The following is a 13,955-nucleotide window of genomic DNA, read 5'->3' on the forward strand; positions in this document are numbered from 1 at the left end:
TAAAAACTGCACAACTTATCCTCGACGAAACAAACTAACAATATTGTTACCAATGTTCTTGTCCTTTTTTTTTGTTACGGGCCAAAGTGTTATAATAGTTATGGTTATGTTATTGAAGAGTGCCTTCGTTAGCAACAATGTATGAATGGGATTATTTAACAAAATGACCTGATGTTTTTTTAAAATGAATGACAGCATTCCAAAAGCATCTTATCTGTTACGCAAATGCGTTAAACAACCATGTATTCTTATCAATGATACTATTAACAAAAAAAGCTACAACACTACTATCGATCTATGTACACGAATAATAGTTACAAAAGAATGTTCCAAAAAGCCCAAGTTTCTGTGCCCATTTATAGGTAGCTCGATTTCAAAGATAGAAATGCCAAATCCATCCATCAAAACTTGATCTTGCAATTTACTGCATGATCAAAAGGTTTTATTCATTAATAATCATTTTTCGAACTTAAAAATTTCCTGTTTTGTACCCATTTTGACCAATAACCTGCTCATCTTGTAACATTTTGATGACTCGGGGACCCATTTACAAATTATGCAATGTTTACAAAAAGGTTATAGCAAAGAGGACGATAAACTTAACATCCGTATCGTCAAATGTTACAATCTCAGATGGTCAAAACGGTTACGATATTGAAAATTTTGAAACTTAGTTACATGGAGAGATAAAAAATTATTTGTTACATTAAGGGTTGAGTTCAGGTGAGAAGGGGAGTTATGATGAGAAGCGTAAGAAAAGATCTCCACCCCTGGATCAATCCTAATTGAATGTCAACACTAATGATGTGCACCGAGATGCATCCGATCAATTTCCTTCTAAAGTGCAATTCATTGGAGGGCATGCGATTAAAAGTGATCAAGGGTTCAGATCTCTTCTTAAGCTTCTCATCTTAACTCTTTTTCTCACATGATTCTTAGCCGTTATTTCAAATAGATACCAAGACAAAACTTCATTGTCTATTCATGCATTTCGGTCCAACAAAATATCAAATGATTATAAGAAAAAGAGCCTAAATCACACAAGAATTTGAGTTTGGTTTCCTCTAGTTAGACAGTTACTGGCATATACTCTCTCGATTAGGACCATTACCCGTAAACAGAGAAAAGGGAAAGTAAATCCTTACAGCTGGCTCAATTGGTAAGGCCATGGGTTTGCCCCCTATGGCCACAGGTATGAGTCCCTTAGGGCTGTTGACTTCATGGCCACATGGGATTAGCCGAGATGCGCTCAAGCTAGCCCGGACAACCACAATTATCCAAAAAGAGAAAGAAAACTACATGGTGCATGCACAAACTTTTAGCAGCAGTCATTGGGCTGCCAAAAGTTCACAATTATGCTAGTAGCATTGTGATGGTAGAGTAAAATAAGCAGGGGTGAAAAGAGGCTATACCTTTCTGGCAACGATAGATGATATTTTTCCCTTTAGCTTCTCAATCATCTGCATTTGGAATATATTGCAATAAGATGCTCTTCAAATAATGCAATTATGATATGGAACACAAAAGTTTTCAAATGTACCAGGTTAGAAGCTTTTGCCCATTGATCAGCAGAAGCAGCTGCAGTTTTTAAGTGTTGAGAATTAGTAGAATCATAACTTAGAAAGTATGTAGAGTTTTCCGTCGCTTCAGCCAACCATATGTGATTTGTCTGGTCCTTGGCACTCTTGATGAGATTACAAAAGCCAACCTGCAGCAGAAATTGGTAAGAGTTGCTTAAAAGTATGCCCTCAGTTGTAAAACAAGACGACATACCGTTGATCCTACAAGATTGTAGTTGATTGGTACAGTGGAATCGCAGTCAACAGATGGTGAACAGAAGCTAATGGCAAGCAAAGCATCTGACAGCTCGTGTGGATGAGAAATACTAGTGCCGTCTGCCACGAAAACCCATTGCCTATTCTGATGAGCCGATGTATGCACCTCACCCACATAGATAACAAATGCAGCAACATCAAATTCACTGAAAAATCATGAGAATTGAATTTAGACTTTATTTTCTTGCAGATTCCATGATCCTTAGCGAAAATTACCTGGAGAAGGGAACTCCACCCATTTTTGATAATGATATTGGTTTTCGAGGACTAAAGAAGGGCCTGAAAAAACAATTCTGTTAGATAGATAAAATATGACAGAAAAAGATGAATAAATGGGAACTTACAGAAACTGGTCGCTCATGGACTGAGACAATGGCTGCCATTTGGTTGTAGAACCTCTAGCACGCAAATAAATAGTATCTGAATCAGAGTTAATTGGTGTAAGACCGGTAACAGCGTATGCTTGCCCCTCAACCAACTCCAATTGCTGCAACAACAATAAGGTAACTCTACTTGAGAAATTCCAAGATACAGCTAAAAATTAACATGTAAAACAAAAGATTATGTTGGGGGTATTTGTATTCATTTATCCGACCACGGATTTCTCCTAATGGGACTCCCTCCTAGTCTTTTGAAGAACACTTCGTTTGTGTTTTGCAGACTGCTTAAAGTTAAATATGCCTTCTGCAAGATGGATTCTTTCCTGCTATTTTCATTAATATCTTGAAATTTTAGGAATGCCATCTGTTTAAACATAGACTTGATTGGAAGACATAACACTAGATAATATGATTCACCTGTTTCTCAGTTGGGTTCCATAGTGTTATCAAGCCCTGCTGTGGGAAGCTCTTCTGAATGTAGCTTTTACTAGTTAAACCAACCACTCTCACCCTCATGAGTGTGTTGACTTCCCTACTACTTAGTCCAGCTTCCTCTAACGCCTTTTCAATTGATTTTTGCATCTCTGACTGTCTAGTTGCCTACAAAAGAACCAAATTCCTTAAACTCGTTTGTATTCAAACATCTATTAGGCAAAGCACCAGAGAGGGTTACCTCAATTTTTGCTTGATAAGTAGCAAATGAAGTCAGTTGTTCTGAACTCATCTCAGCCATCATAACTTCCGGTTCAGCAGCTTTTTCTAGTAGCTGTAAAATCTTTTTCCCCTCATCACCAGTATTTTGCTCATCATCAATTTGGAAGCTCTTGAGCCCCCTTTGAAACTCGGACATAACACCCTCCACAATGCTTGAACGTCTGTTTAACATAAACTGTCAACATTGCTATTCTGGTGGCATGAATCCAAAAATTGAATGACCACAATATCCTCAAAATGGGTTAATAGATGTATTTTCTTATCAAAGCCATGCTAGCCCTTTTAAGAAAGCAAAGCATGTCCCTATGCAAACATTTATCGCAAAACCAAAAGCTGAAGTGAGCAGGAAGCACAGAAATTAGGAATTAACATGAGAAACAGTCTGGTTGTCTTCTGAAAATGGGTCTTCTGAAAATGGAAACTTGGTCATGGATAAATTTTCCATTTTGATTCCATAAATGTTAATCCAAATACATCATTGAGATCTTGTTCAATCCCAGGATTGAGAATCAGAGCAGTACATTCAGCTGTCAGAAGTTAGAAACATGTAAGCCTTTCTCTATTTAAATTGCTGGAATTGAGGCAATTATTCAGCTAAAGAAGCAGTCAAACAAAGTGAACATATGTACATACCTACTGCAGTATAGTGAAATTTTGAAATCTTCCCTGTCAGTGTTTGCACGTAAATGCACATCTGAATGTCTAATCGACATATCTATTTCATTCATCAAGAGAGAATAAACCATGTGTACAGCAGGCTCGTGGGCGTCAAATACAAATTCTAGTGAAGACTTTTAGAAAAACATATTGCAAAATGATTTACTTGTCCAGTATATGTAACGCTAATCAACAAGAAGCGTATATATCATGAATGGTCACATACCCACACAAACACAATGACAGGAAAGGTGGCCTTTTAGTAAATTAGCATTTTGAATAAAATTTGATCAAAAAAACATAGAAACTGTCAACCTGTCGTGTCAACTGTCAACAATCTCCCACTTGGAAGCCGATTCAACACCCAAGAAATCAACATGCTGCCCATCTTAGCAGACACCCCAAATGAAAAAGACTAGCAACGATACTTCCAGTGGACATTTGACTGGATTATTAGTACCCATAATTTCTCTAAACACAGGGCACCTTCTTCCAATAAGCTGAGGGTAAAATGATAGTTGCACAGTATGTGCTTGGTCCTCATAAAAAATATTGGATACTTAGCAAGCTGAGTTACACTGACTATCCAGAAGAGTATGCTGTGCTGTTTCTACTTGCCTATTTGCTGCAGAAAATTCTTAAACAAAACCATCTTCGCTTCTTTAGTAGACTGAAGTTTCAACATGCAACTTACAGCTGTACTGCCAATAGTGCGCTTACAATATCACAACCACCATTTCACAAGCCATGACCATAGAAAATGATGTATAAAGTGGGGTCAATTGACTAAGTAAATAGCAATTTTGTTTAAGGACTTATAGGTAACTGTACAGCAAAATGACACGACTGACCCATATATCTAAGAATATGGTTGACATGAGTCATGACTGACCCATATATCTAAGAATATGGTTTTGTTTATACCCTTAGAAAGTTCCACGATAGATATTCTTGTTGGATCATATGCTCCATCCTTATTATTGCGTCATTATGTAAAGCAACACTGAGAACAAAAGGGCGAGTTGATATCCATCCCTTTTGTAGAAGTACCTCCAATAATTTGACGATAGAATCATAGAAGTTTATGTTCTGTCATGCAATAGGGTTGCAAGATATCTAAATGCGTCATATCATTGGTCATTAGTAGCATCAACCTCATACTTATTTTTAAGTCTTTGTCTTTCCAAATTTGCTTGCTTTCTTCTCCATCATACTTGTCATCTACATTGGACATCTTTTTGACTTCGTACAATTCAGCATGACGATTGACAATCACATATCACATGCTAATTGAACTTAATTTGATTATTACAATCCATTTTTTTATTATCACATGTACACCATAGCATGGCAATTATATCCACATAACATACTTGCTCATATATTAACAATGGCTTCCTTGGTTTCCAACCAGTATCACTCCTCATGGCTTGAGAATTTCCTTGTCGGATCATAAACACACATATATGAAGAAGGCATGATTTAACTAAAATTAAAATATCTTCAGCAGCGTCATATTTTAAATAACTTTTGCTTCTGAAGATTGGATGCATTGCAGCATGGGAAGCTAAAAAAGAGTAGTTCACAAGAGGTAGACTAGACTTACCTCTGGTCATACAAGCACAATAGACACGCACCATAAACCCAATGAAGTAAAAGATATAATGTAATTAATGGACTAGACTTACCTCTGGTCATACAATTGCATCCTTTTGCTTTCCATCCTCTCTGATCTCACCACAAAACCCCCATCAGTTAACCTGAAAGTGAAAAACAACAAAAGCTAGCAGAGTCAAAGACTAGACCAGGTTTTAAAGTATCATATATTAGCTTCAGCATACCTTTCCTTGTATAGAACAGGGTATATACGGATGACTCCAACTAAAGTGCTGGGAACCACCCCTCCAGAACCTTTAATGCACTTAAATGCTAATGGAATACAACCACTTTTACCTAGAAGTACAGCAAACACAACCATGCATGAGAACAGAAGAAGAGAAAACAGCAAATATTGTGAAACTAGACAGCTCATTTACGCAATATATAATGAACTCTTACAGAATCCCAAACGGTCAGCCCAATGAGCTCTATATGTCCCATTAATGTGCAAGCATAAGCTAATCATCGTTGATGCCTGTTGAAGAAATTTTCATAGAACCCTATTGGTTACAACAATTATTAACATGGTTAGAATTCAAAGGTTAATTTTGCACTGACCTCAAGGGGTGAAACAGGTGCATTCCAACCACATAAACCAGCTCCACAGATCTTCAAAAGATAATTAATAAGTTAGCAATAAGGAATTTTAAGAAGAGAATTGTGATTGAACAAGAAAATTTTGTTTAGGGAATGGCCAAGTACCCTTAGTTTTTGTCCTACAAACAATTTTCCAGCAACAAGTTGCTTTAAAAGCAATCCATCCAAGAGACCTTTCACTGAGTACCTAAAAGAAAAAGAACTCAAACATCCACAAGAAGAGCATATTCAAATCCAAAATAAGAATTTTTCTTTACCATCCATCCGTTAGTTCTATGCTTGTAACTGTAGAACTGTCAATGGCATTTGACGTAGAAATAACCTCTGTATCTAGTTCTGCATCACGCTTTAACTGTATAGATGCTATGCAGAGTACCAAAGGTGAAGAAGGGAGAGCATCTCCTTCAAGAATTCTCTTCAGCGCTGATCTGTGACCATTGTTAACTTCTCTCTCATATCTATACAAGAACATTAATAGCATATCAGAGGCAATAGCATTTTAACAAAAGACAAGTCTCCTATTATTTTCACTCCTATTCCCTGAAAGGTTCCTAAGGTCTGACTTGCAAGTCAGAAAATTCCTAACCTTTTCTCATAATATATCTCTTTTTAATAAGACAGTCGATAAAGAATTTTAATCAGAGAAATTGCAAGTACCTATATTTCAATTCCTCAAGCACATTGGAAGCAGTCAAAAGTTTCCCAGATGATTTAGCAGGATAGCATCTCTCGTAGCATGCAAGTTTCCAGACTATCCATCTGTAATGATTCGCAATCCACCTACAGTTAAAAAAAATAGAAAATTTACACTCACGATAGTCATAGATGCACATCCGAATAAGATACATTGATGGATGATAAAACCTCCCTTTTTCAGTAAATGAAGCAACTGTGTTTAATAAAAGAAGTAATCTCTTAGTGATATTGTATATCTGAGATATACTGCAACCCTTGAGACCATAGAACAGGAGATGGATAATTTATGTACACAAAAGATCCATATCCTTTTGGCACCGACTCAAGCATTCCATATGTAGCAACTTGATACATCATACACCTTGGCAAATGATGGTCACACTAGTTTACTTACTTTAATCCTTTTCACTACCTGAATTCAAGTATCCATCTCTAAGGTGTGTACTTCGGAGCATCCCTGTTGACACTTTATCATACAATCCACTTACTGAAAATGTTCATCAGCATGTGTATGCCTATGTTTTACCTCCATGTCCCAATCTTGACAAGGATGAAGCTTCCCCTAAATTAAAATAGCTATACATTAGCAGCCATAACTTAGTTTCTCACTTGGATTGTACTTTATGAGGCTTTAGACATTGCACCCAAATTTGCACTAATGTAATTGGGGGAGGGGGGAAGCCTGAGTTTACTTAGTAAGAGGCACTTAATAACATACTGGCCAACAAAAGAACAAGACAACATTGCCTACCTACTATAAGTTTCTAAACTTCTTGGAACTAGAAGAATGCAATCTTGATGACAATAGTACGAGAAAAAAGTTATTAAGAAAGCATGCATTACTTACTCTTTGGAAAGAGTTGAAGATCCTGATGAAGCCAACATGTGAAAGAAGGAATCCGCTCCAAAGCATTTTAAACCAGATTCATCTTCAAACATGTGTTTGTCTGCATTCTCTGGATTTATCTTTCTTAACCATTCAGGCAAGTTCTCAAGCTATTGACGTTAATGCATTACAAGTTGTGTCAAGAGCTGAAATGAAAACCTGCATCTAAATTGCAAGGATGTGGTTATGGTCTACCTACCGCGTTCTCAAAGGATGGAGGCTCTCCGAAGTACTCCTTGATGTACTTGCGAGGGAACTGAAATGGGTATAGAGTGGAAACCCTTCTTTTGCGGCATGATCCATCAGTTGTTTTGGGCATTGTACCTGATGCAAACAAATGCTTCATATGCAGAAGGAAACTTATGAAGCGAATTTGTAAGAATTTCTAAACTGTATTTAGAAGTACCATTAGGAACTAGTGTTGACTTTTTGTCCAATGGAGGAATAAATTTGGAATTCCGAGGCCTCTTAAATGGAGATGTATATTTTCGACTTGACACTTTTCTCTTTTCTCCTGTGACTTGTTTGTTGTCAGCGCTACGCAAACCAATAGTATTTGAAATATCCACTAATGGCCCACTCAAAGACTTTCTTGCAGAGGAAACACCTAAAGTGGTACTATTGTCGACCAAGGCCCCTCTTACACCCTCAACTGCATGAGATTTATTTGCTGTTAAAGGCACCAAGGAACATGGTATATCATTACATTGCTTGATAGTCTTATCATGTTCCACTGCATCAAATTCTTTGATCAAATTACTTCTCAGACCTATATTTTCTAACCTGATTGCTGTCTTCTTATCAGATAAAGTTGATCTTACCGGGGAAACGAAGTTATTAGACATATTTTTTGCTTTTTGTGTACCATCACTAAAAAAGGGACACACATTATTTTCTTTGTTCAACATGTTATCCCCAAAGTTACTGTTCTTATCAGATGAAAATACAGGAGAACCTGCATCCCCTTCCTTCAAAAAATTCCCCAAGTCGGGATCTCCTAGAAGGCTCCTTGCTCGTTTCAAGGCATCACCAGAAACTTTCACAGATCTTCCACCAGCTGTATAAAACTTGATAGATGGTGGTCTAGAAGCAGAACAAACAGAACGCTGAGCAACTTCCTTGATTTCACCTTCATATACACCAGACTGAAATTTAAATTTTGAAACCGGAACAGACTTAGTATCTTGAAACCGGAAGTTAGTTCCAGCACTTGTCATCGGAAGACTTGAAGAAGATGGACACATGAAGAATTCACCAACATTTGCATGTTCTCTTGATTGTTCAAGACCTTTGGAAGTCTCATCATGATCAGAATTTTCTTCCAATCCTAACAATGTTCTCGCTTTAATGAGACCCATTGAACATATGTTTACAGCTTTCCCTGACCCTGTTTGGAACATGGAATTCATGCAATTGTTTCCATCATCTCGACCAACCGATCCACCTGCCCAATCATATTAAGACAATAACTATAACAAAAATATAAGTGCAAACAAAATAAATATGAAGGATCACTAATGTCAAATAAGTGACGGAAATTGTTACATCATCAGAGGTGCCGGTGGGAATTTTTGGTAGTAAAAGGATAATTAAGTCATATTTAACTTGTAGTATAAATTGGCTAGTTTGGTATGAGGTTGAATATGCAGATATTACTCAAGTTTTTCCATGGTCCATGGAGAGAGCTAGCTTCACGAATTCCTAGTAACTCTCCCAATTTTCTGTTGTAAGTTTTCCTTTACCCTATTAATACAATATTCATTGGTGCAATTTGTTAACTCTTAACACATGTATTACGCGAGAATGTTATATCTACTTTGTCACCTTTACAGCTTTGGCATATTTTAGCATCCAGTACTATAATCAAACTAATGAGGCTCTATTATAGATATCAGTTTTCATACATTATCTTACCAAAAACCACACTGAGAGACCATAAACAGAAGAGAAAAGTGAAGGATTACCTGAAATAGCAACATCATCTTGGTCTCCAAGAATAGATGATACCTTTTCCAAGGAAGACTTCCTTGTTGCAACCAATTTCCCTGATCCGGTCTGATATGTCAAAGGAGTTGTAGCTTTATCATTGCCATCCTCACTTACCTTCAGACATCCTGTTCGGAAACAAACAATAGTCCAGCACTCAATATATTCGTATGAGTATTCATATTTATCAAATGATACAATTATTTTGTTGGACTTGGACCATTTTAGGTAGACTCAATCTGTTTATACTTTCAACTACCCAGATTAGAACCAAGTATCAGTATACTAGTACTTGACTCCTTCATCGAACTTGTAGATAGTAAGATATATCCAAGTTTATGCACATTAGTCAAAATAAATATATGTTCTCCTATACTAGTAAAAACTAATGAAATATATGCATACCGAAAACTTCATCAATATTTGCCATTGAAAAATCTCAACAAAATATATTGAACTCCTTGAGACCAAATTCAGATACTTCGATTCAAATCCTTCAAATTTGAAGCAACATATGTAGTGCATCCCCCTTTTCCCATAATGCAAAATAATGAATCGAACATACAAGATAGACTAAGGAACTCCAAAGGAGCCCTTGAGGATAGAAAGGAGGTTTCGTCATATATTGGGGAGAAATGGTCCCAAGTCTAGTCGATGTAGAACTCCAACACGCCCCCTCCAACCGAGGCTAGACGAGCACAAAAATGTCACTTCACATCTATTTCTTGGGGTGTTAGCAAAGAACAAAATAGACATCAGTCCGTCACAATCTTGAGGTAAGTCTCATCAAATTTCATCAGCTCTTTTGAAGGAGACAATTTTTAACCTTAAATAGAATATTGTAAAGAATTAAAAAGATACATTCCAAACACACCAAGAATCATGGGCTTCAGAAGCATTGGGTGAAGCTTATGTAATGTTATTTGAAAACTTAAATAAGTAGGCAATGACCTGTGTCTAGAAAAGCATCATTGTCTTGGCCTCCGAACATAGATAGTGCTTTTGCCATGGAAGACTGCTTTATAGCAATTGATTTCCCTAATCCAGTCCGAAATGTGAAAGGGGTGCCAACTATTTTTGACTTATCCTCTAGCTCCGAATATCCTGCTTCGAAACAATAATACTCCATCACCTAATAATAAAATTCATTTATGCAATTCTTACTGGGAAGATAAGCAAACCAGTGTTAGAACTAATATTCTTATGTTATAATATAAAAAAAAAAGAACCTGATCAACCTTAAAAGAAGATATCAATCAAAAGAACCTGTATCTGCAGTGGCTCCGTCATCTAGATATCCAAGAATAGATGATGCTTTAGCTAAGGAAGATTGCTTCACAGCAACCGGCTTCCCCAATCCATTTCGGAAAGTTGGTTGGGTCTCAATTTCATCACTTTGATTCTCATATAGTTTCGAATATCCTGTTTTGGAGACAAACAATACTACAGCGCTCAACATTCTACTATTTTTGTTTCATTCCATTATTTTACACCTTCAACTACTCAACTCAATACTTGTATCTATATACAAATACTCAAATCGGCTATCAGATTGACTCGTATGCACCAATTTACGAACATATGTTTGTGTTTTTCGCTTTCATATGTATCAATTCAGTATTTCAAATTCATCCTACTGTTATGAAAAATATCGCACACTAAACTCCCATTAACAATTTTTTTATATTAGGCCAGAAAACTCTAGTCAATAAATATTCGACTTTCGAGATGTTAATTTGAGATTTACGAAGATAATACCTTGAACCAAGATATCAGCGATAGAAGGGAGATGATGAGGAGAGCTAGGTTTCTCAACTGGGGCTTTTTGAGATTCACTTGAGACCTTTGCGTGAGAACATTGCCACCGGAAATTACTTCCGGTGTCAGAGAAAACTTGCCACGTAGACATTTCACATTTACAGGTGAACGGCCAATTCGTTAATCTCCGGAGGGTATGCTTATCGAAGGAGACGACGATATGTTGTTGTTCTTCGAATTTTGAGCTGAAAATGGAGAGACCAATTAAAAAGGCGGGAATATTTAAGCTTTACCAAATGTGTGGGTTTTACAAAATGACCTCCTTCTTTTTATATTGTATTTTATATCATTTTTTAATCATTTATACTAGATAAATTACCAAAATGACCTCCTTTTTAAACTTATCATTTTCTTCCATCATCCCTATGTCCCTGGTATCCTTCTCCATCATTGATGTGAAACTCGATTGTCGTTGATATGTGGTTCGACCGTCGTCGGTGTCATAGCCCGACCTCCTTGGTGCATGGCCCGACTGCTTATGATTCTTCGAAGCTCAATCATTGTTGTTGTGTAGCACGACCATCTTTGCTACAGAGTTCGATTGTCAGCATTAGGTTGCTTCCATCAGTGGTGTTCAACTCTATCTCTGCTCTGCATATCTATATTTAAGGTATTACTTTTAATCAGCTTTATCATCAACAATCTCATATAGTGTGGGTCTTAATTCAACAACTTGAAATTGCTTTTTGGAAAGTGACTATGATCTCGTTATAATAAGATGTTTTTAGTTGATCAAAAATGCATATTCTTCATTTTGATTTTATTATATTTGCATACAACAAGTTATTCACGCCAAGCAATATTATCGTAGTTGTAATAATTGGGACTTGATCTGTCATCTTACTGAATTTTGATCTTAATAAATGATTTTGGTTCAATTAGTTTTCTTAACCAATGATTATGGTTGCTTGTCTTGTTTAACATTGGTTTTGCAATGTGAGTTTTGCTTTATAGAACTCTATGCATTACTTTCAATATCATTATATTCTCTTGCATCATTTTTGTAATGCAATAAATTCTTTTATATTGGGTTCATTAGTTGATTATAGAGATGCCTAAAAATCAGTTTTGGTCCCAAATTCTCTTCATGTAACTGGTCCAGCTCAGCCCGGTTAAGCTTATATAGAACGGTTACAAAATTGGTCTGTGTCTTGGGCCGGTCCAACTCAGTCCGATAATTGATTTGTTTTCTTATAATTTTTTTTGAAGAATACAAAAATGTTATTCTAACACAGTTTAAAATATGTAAGTCGGTCAATCAAATACACTTAAAAAATCCGTACTGATTATAATTTTGTAATTGGTTTTCGATCAAATATACTTAGAAAGTTATAAAAAGCATCAAACATTTCCGATGAGATCCATGGAGCGATTCTTAGATAGCAAGCATACATTTAGAAATACATAAATGTAAATATGTAATTCTAGAAAAGAGTTCATTCATTTTGAAGTCAAGAGTTTCAACCTCATCATGGTTGGGTTCATCATCATCATCATCAAATTGTGAGTAAGTGTCGTCGGTGTCGATAGTTGACAACGTTGATAGGTTCATGGTTTATTCGGTTTCTTCCACATCTTCAAGCTTCATCTTTAGTGATGTCATGCATTGAGTTCTTTCATTGTTATGCAAATAATCCTTCAAGTATACACAACACTCCATAGACTCCCCCCTTAGTCTTGTCCGCCTCATCGAAATGATTCTACCACTAAGAGGAAAAACGGCTCCGAAGCTACAGTACTAGCTTGGATTATTAGCATATTACAGGACATGCATGCCAAAAACAGAAATTGAGGTTGCTTTTGTTTCCACCATTCTAATAAATCAATATTTTCAAAATCTTCGACACGAAAAGGAAATAAAATTAGTACGCATATACATATTTAGTTCACCCAAATCAATATCAAATATAGATTTTTACTCGTTTCATTTTGAACCTCGTTAGATATTTCGTCATTATCTCCCTCCGGTTTTGACGATGACCACTAGAACTAGAAAATAAACGACTTAAAAAGTTTTATTGTCCACTTCTTCTGCCAAAAAAAAATTATAATGATCAAATAGACTGCTAAATTAATGATTATTGCATATTTGTTCTTGTGAAAAATCAGTATTAATATGCGTATTTAAACCAAAAGCCAAATATATGGTTGAAAATAAAACTTTAACACTGGTAACATTTAATTACGAGTTTAACATCGCGGCACATGTAAAGGAAAAGGTGATCTCTAAAAAATATTTTAACAATTTTTCTTCCATTCAAGCAATCATCGTTTCTCAATCGTGATACATATTGTTGTATCTTACTTGTCAAAATAAATAATTGATTTAAAAGTAAAAGGCTTGTTGGATAATAAATATCAGATAAAAGAATTGTTTCGTTTTTATTATCGCCTAAAATATCGTATAATTCCTGAAGCACAACCAAATCTAATACACCAATAATATTAAGAAAATAATGAATATCATAAAATGCTTGCAGATGATTTTTTGTTTTATCAAATTTTCAATCATAAAATAAGTCGAATTCCACCTAACGTGAATATCAAAGTTCGGTCCCAAAGGTAAAACCAACATTGTCGCAGTATTTCCTAAACGTAGAGTTCATTTCTTACCTTTTGTGAAAATTCGCTGTAACATAAGTTTAAACTTATCTAGTACGGGTTTACAACTTTTAAATCGTCTTCAACAGTTAAATTAATTGTGTGTGCACAACAACGTGTATGGGA

The 13,955-nt window shown here is 35.9% G+C and overlaps 1 protein-coding gene across 1 annotated transcript; it reads right to left on the bottom strand.

Moving 5' to 3' along the window:
- Positions 1 to 376: 376 nt before the first annotated feature.
- Positions 377 to 11,380, bottom strand: LOC112512803 (protein BREAST CANCER SUSCEPTIBILITY 2 homolog B-like). Its single transcript, XM_025118944.1, has 23 exons — positions 11,169 to 11,380; positions 10,677 to 10,832; positions 10,362 to 10,514; positions 9,389 to 9,538; positions 8,131 to 8,868; positions 7,831 to 8,061; positions 7,624 to 7,748; positions 7,386 to 7,534; positions 6,500 to 6,622; positions 6,100 to 6,300; positions 5,948 to 6,029; positions 5,804 to 5,854; positions 5,645 to 5,720; positions 5,428 to 5,539; positions 5,275 to 5,346; positions 2,889 to 3,090; positions 2,633 to 2,815; positions 2,180 to 2,322; positions 2,052 to 2,114; positions 1,774 to 1,981; positions 1,541 to 1,708; positions 1,413 to 1,460; positions 377 to 424 (listed from the first exon to the last, which is right to left on the bottom strand). The coding sequence occupies exons 1-23, from the start codon at positions 11,317 to 11,319 to the stop codon at positions 422 to 424; spliced, it is 3,588 nt and encodes a 1,195-aa protein (XP_024974712.1). The 5' UTR covers positions 11,320 to 11,380; the 3' UTR covers positions 377 to 421.
- Between the last annotated feature and the right edge of the window lie 2,575 nt (positions 11,381 to 13,955).

The sequence above is a fragment of the Cynara cardunculus genome (assembly GCF_001531365.2).
Source record: "Cynara cardunculus var. scolymus isolate 2C chromosome LG 5, CcrdV1, whole genome shotgun sequence".
In the NCBI taxonomy this organism is placed as follows: domain Eukaryota; kingdom Viridiplantae; phylum Streptophyta; class Magnoliopsida; order Asterales; family Asteraceae; genus Cynara; species Cynara cardunculus.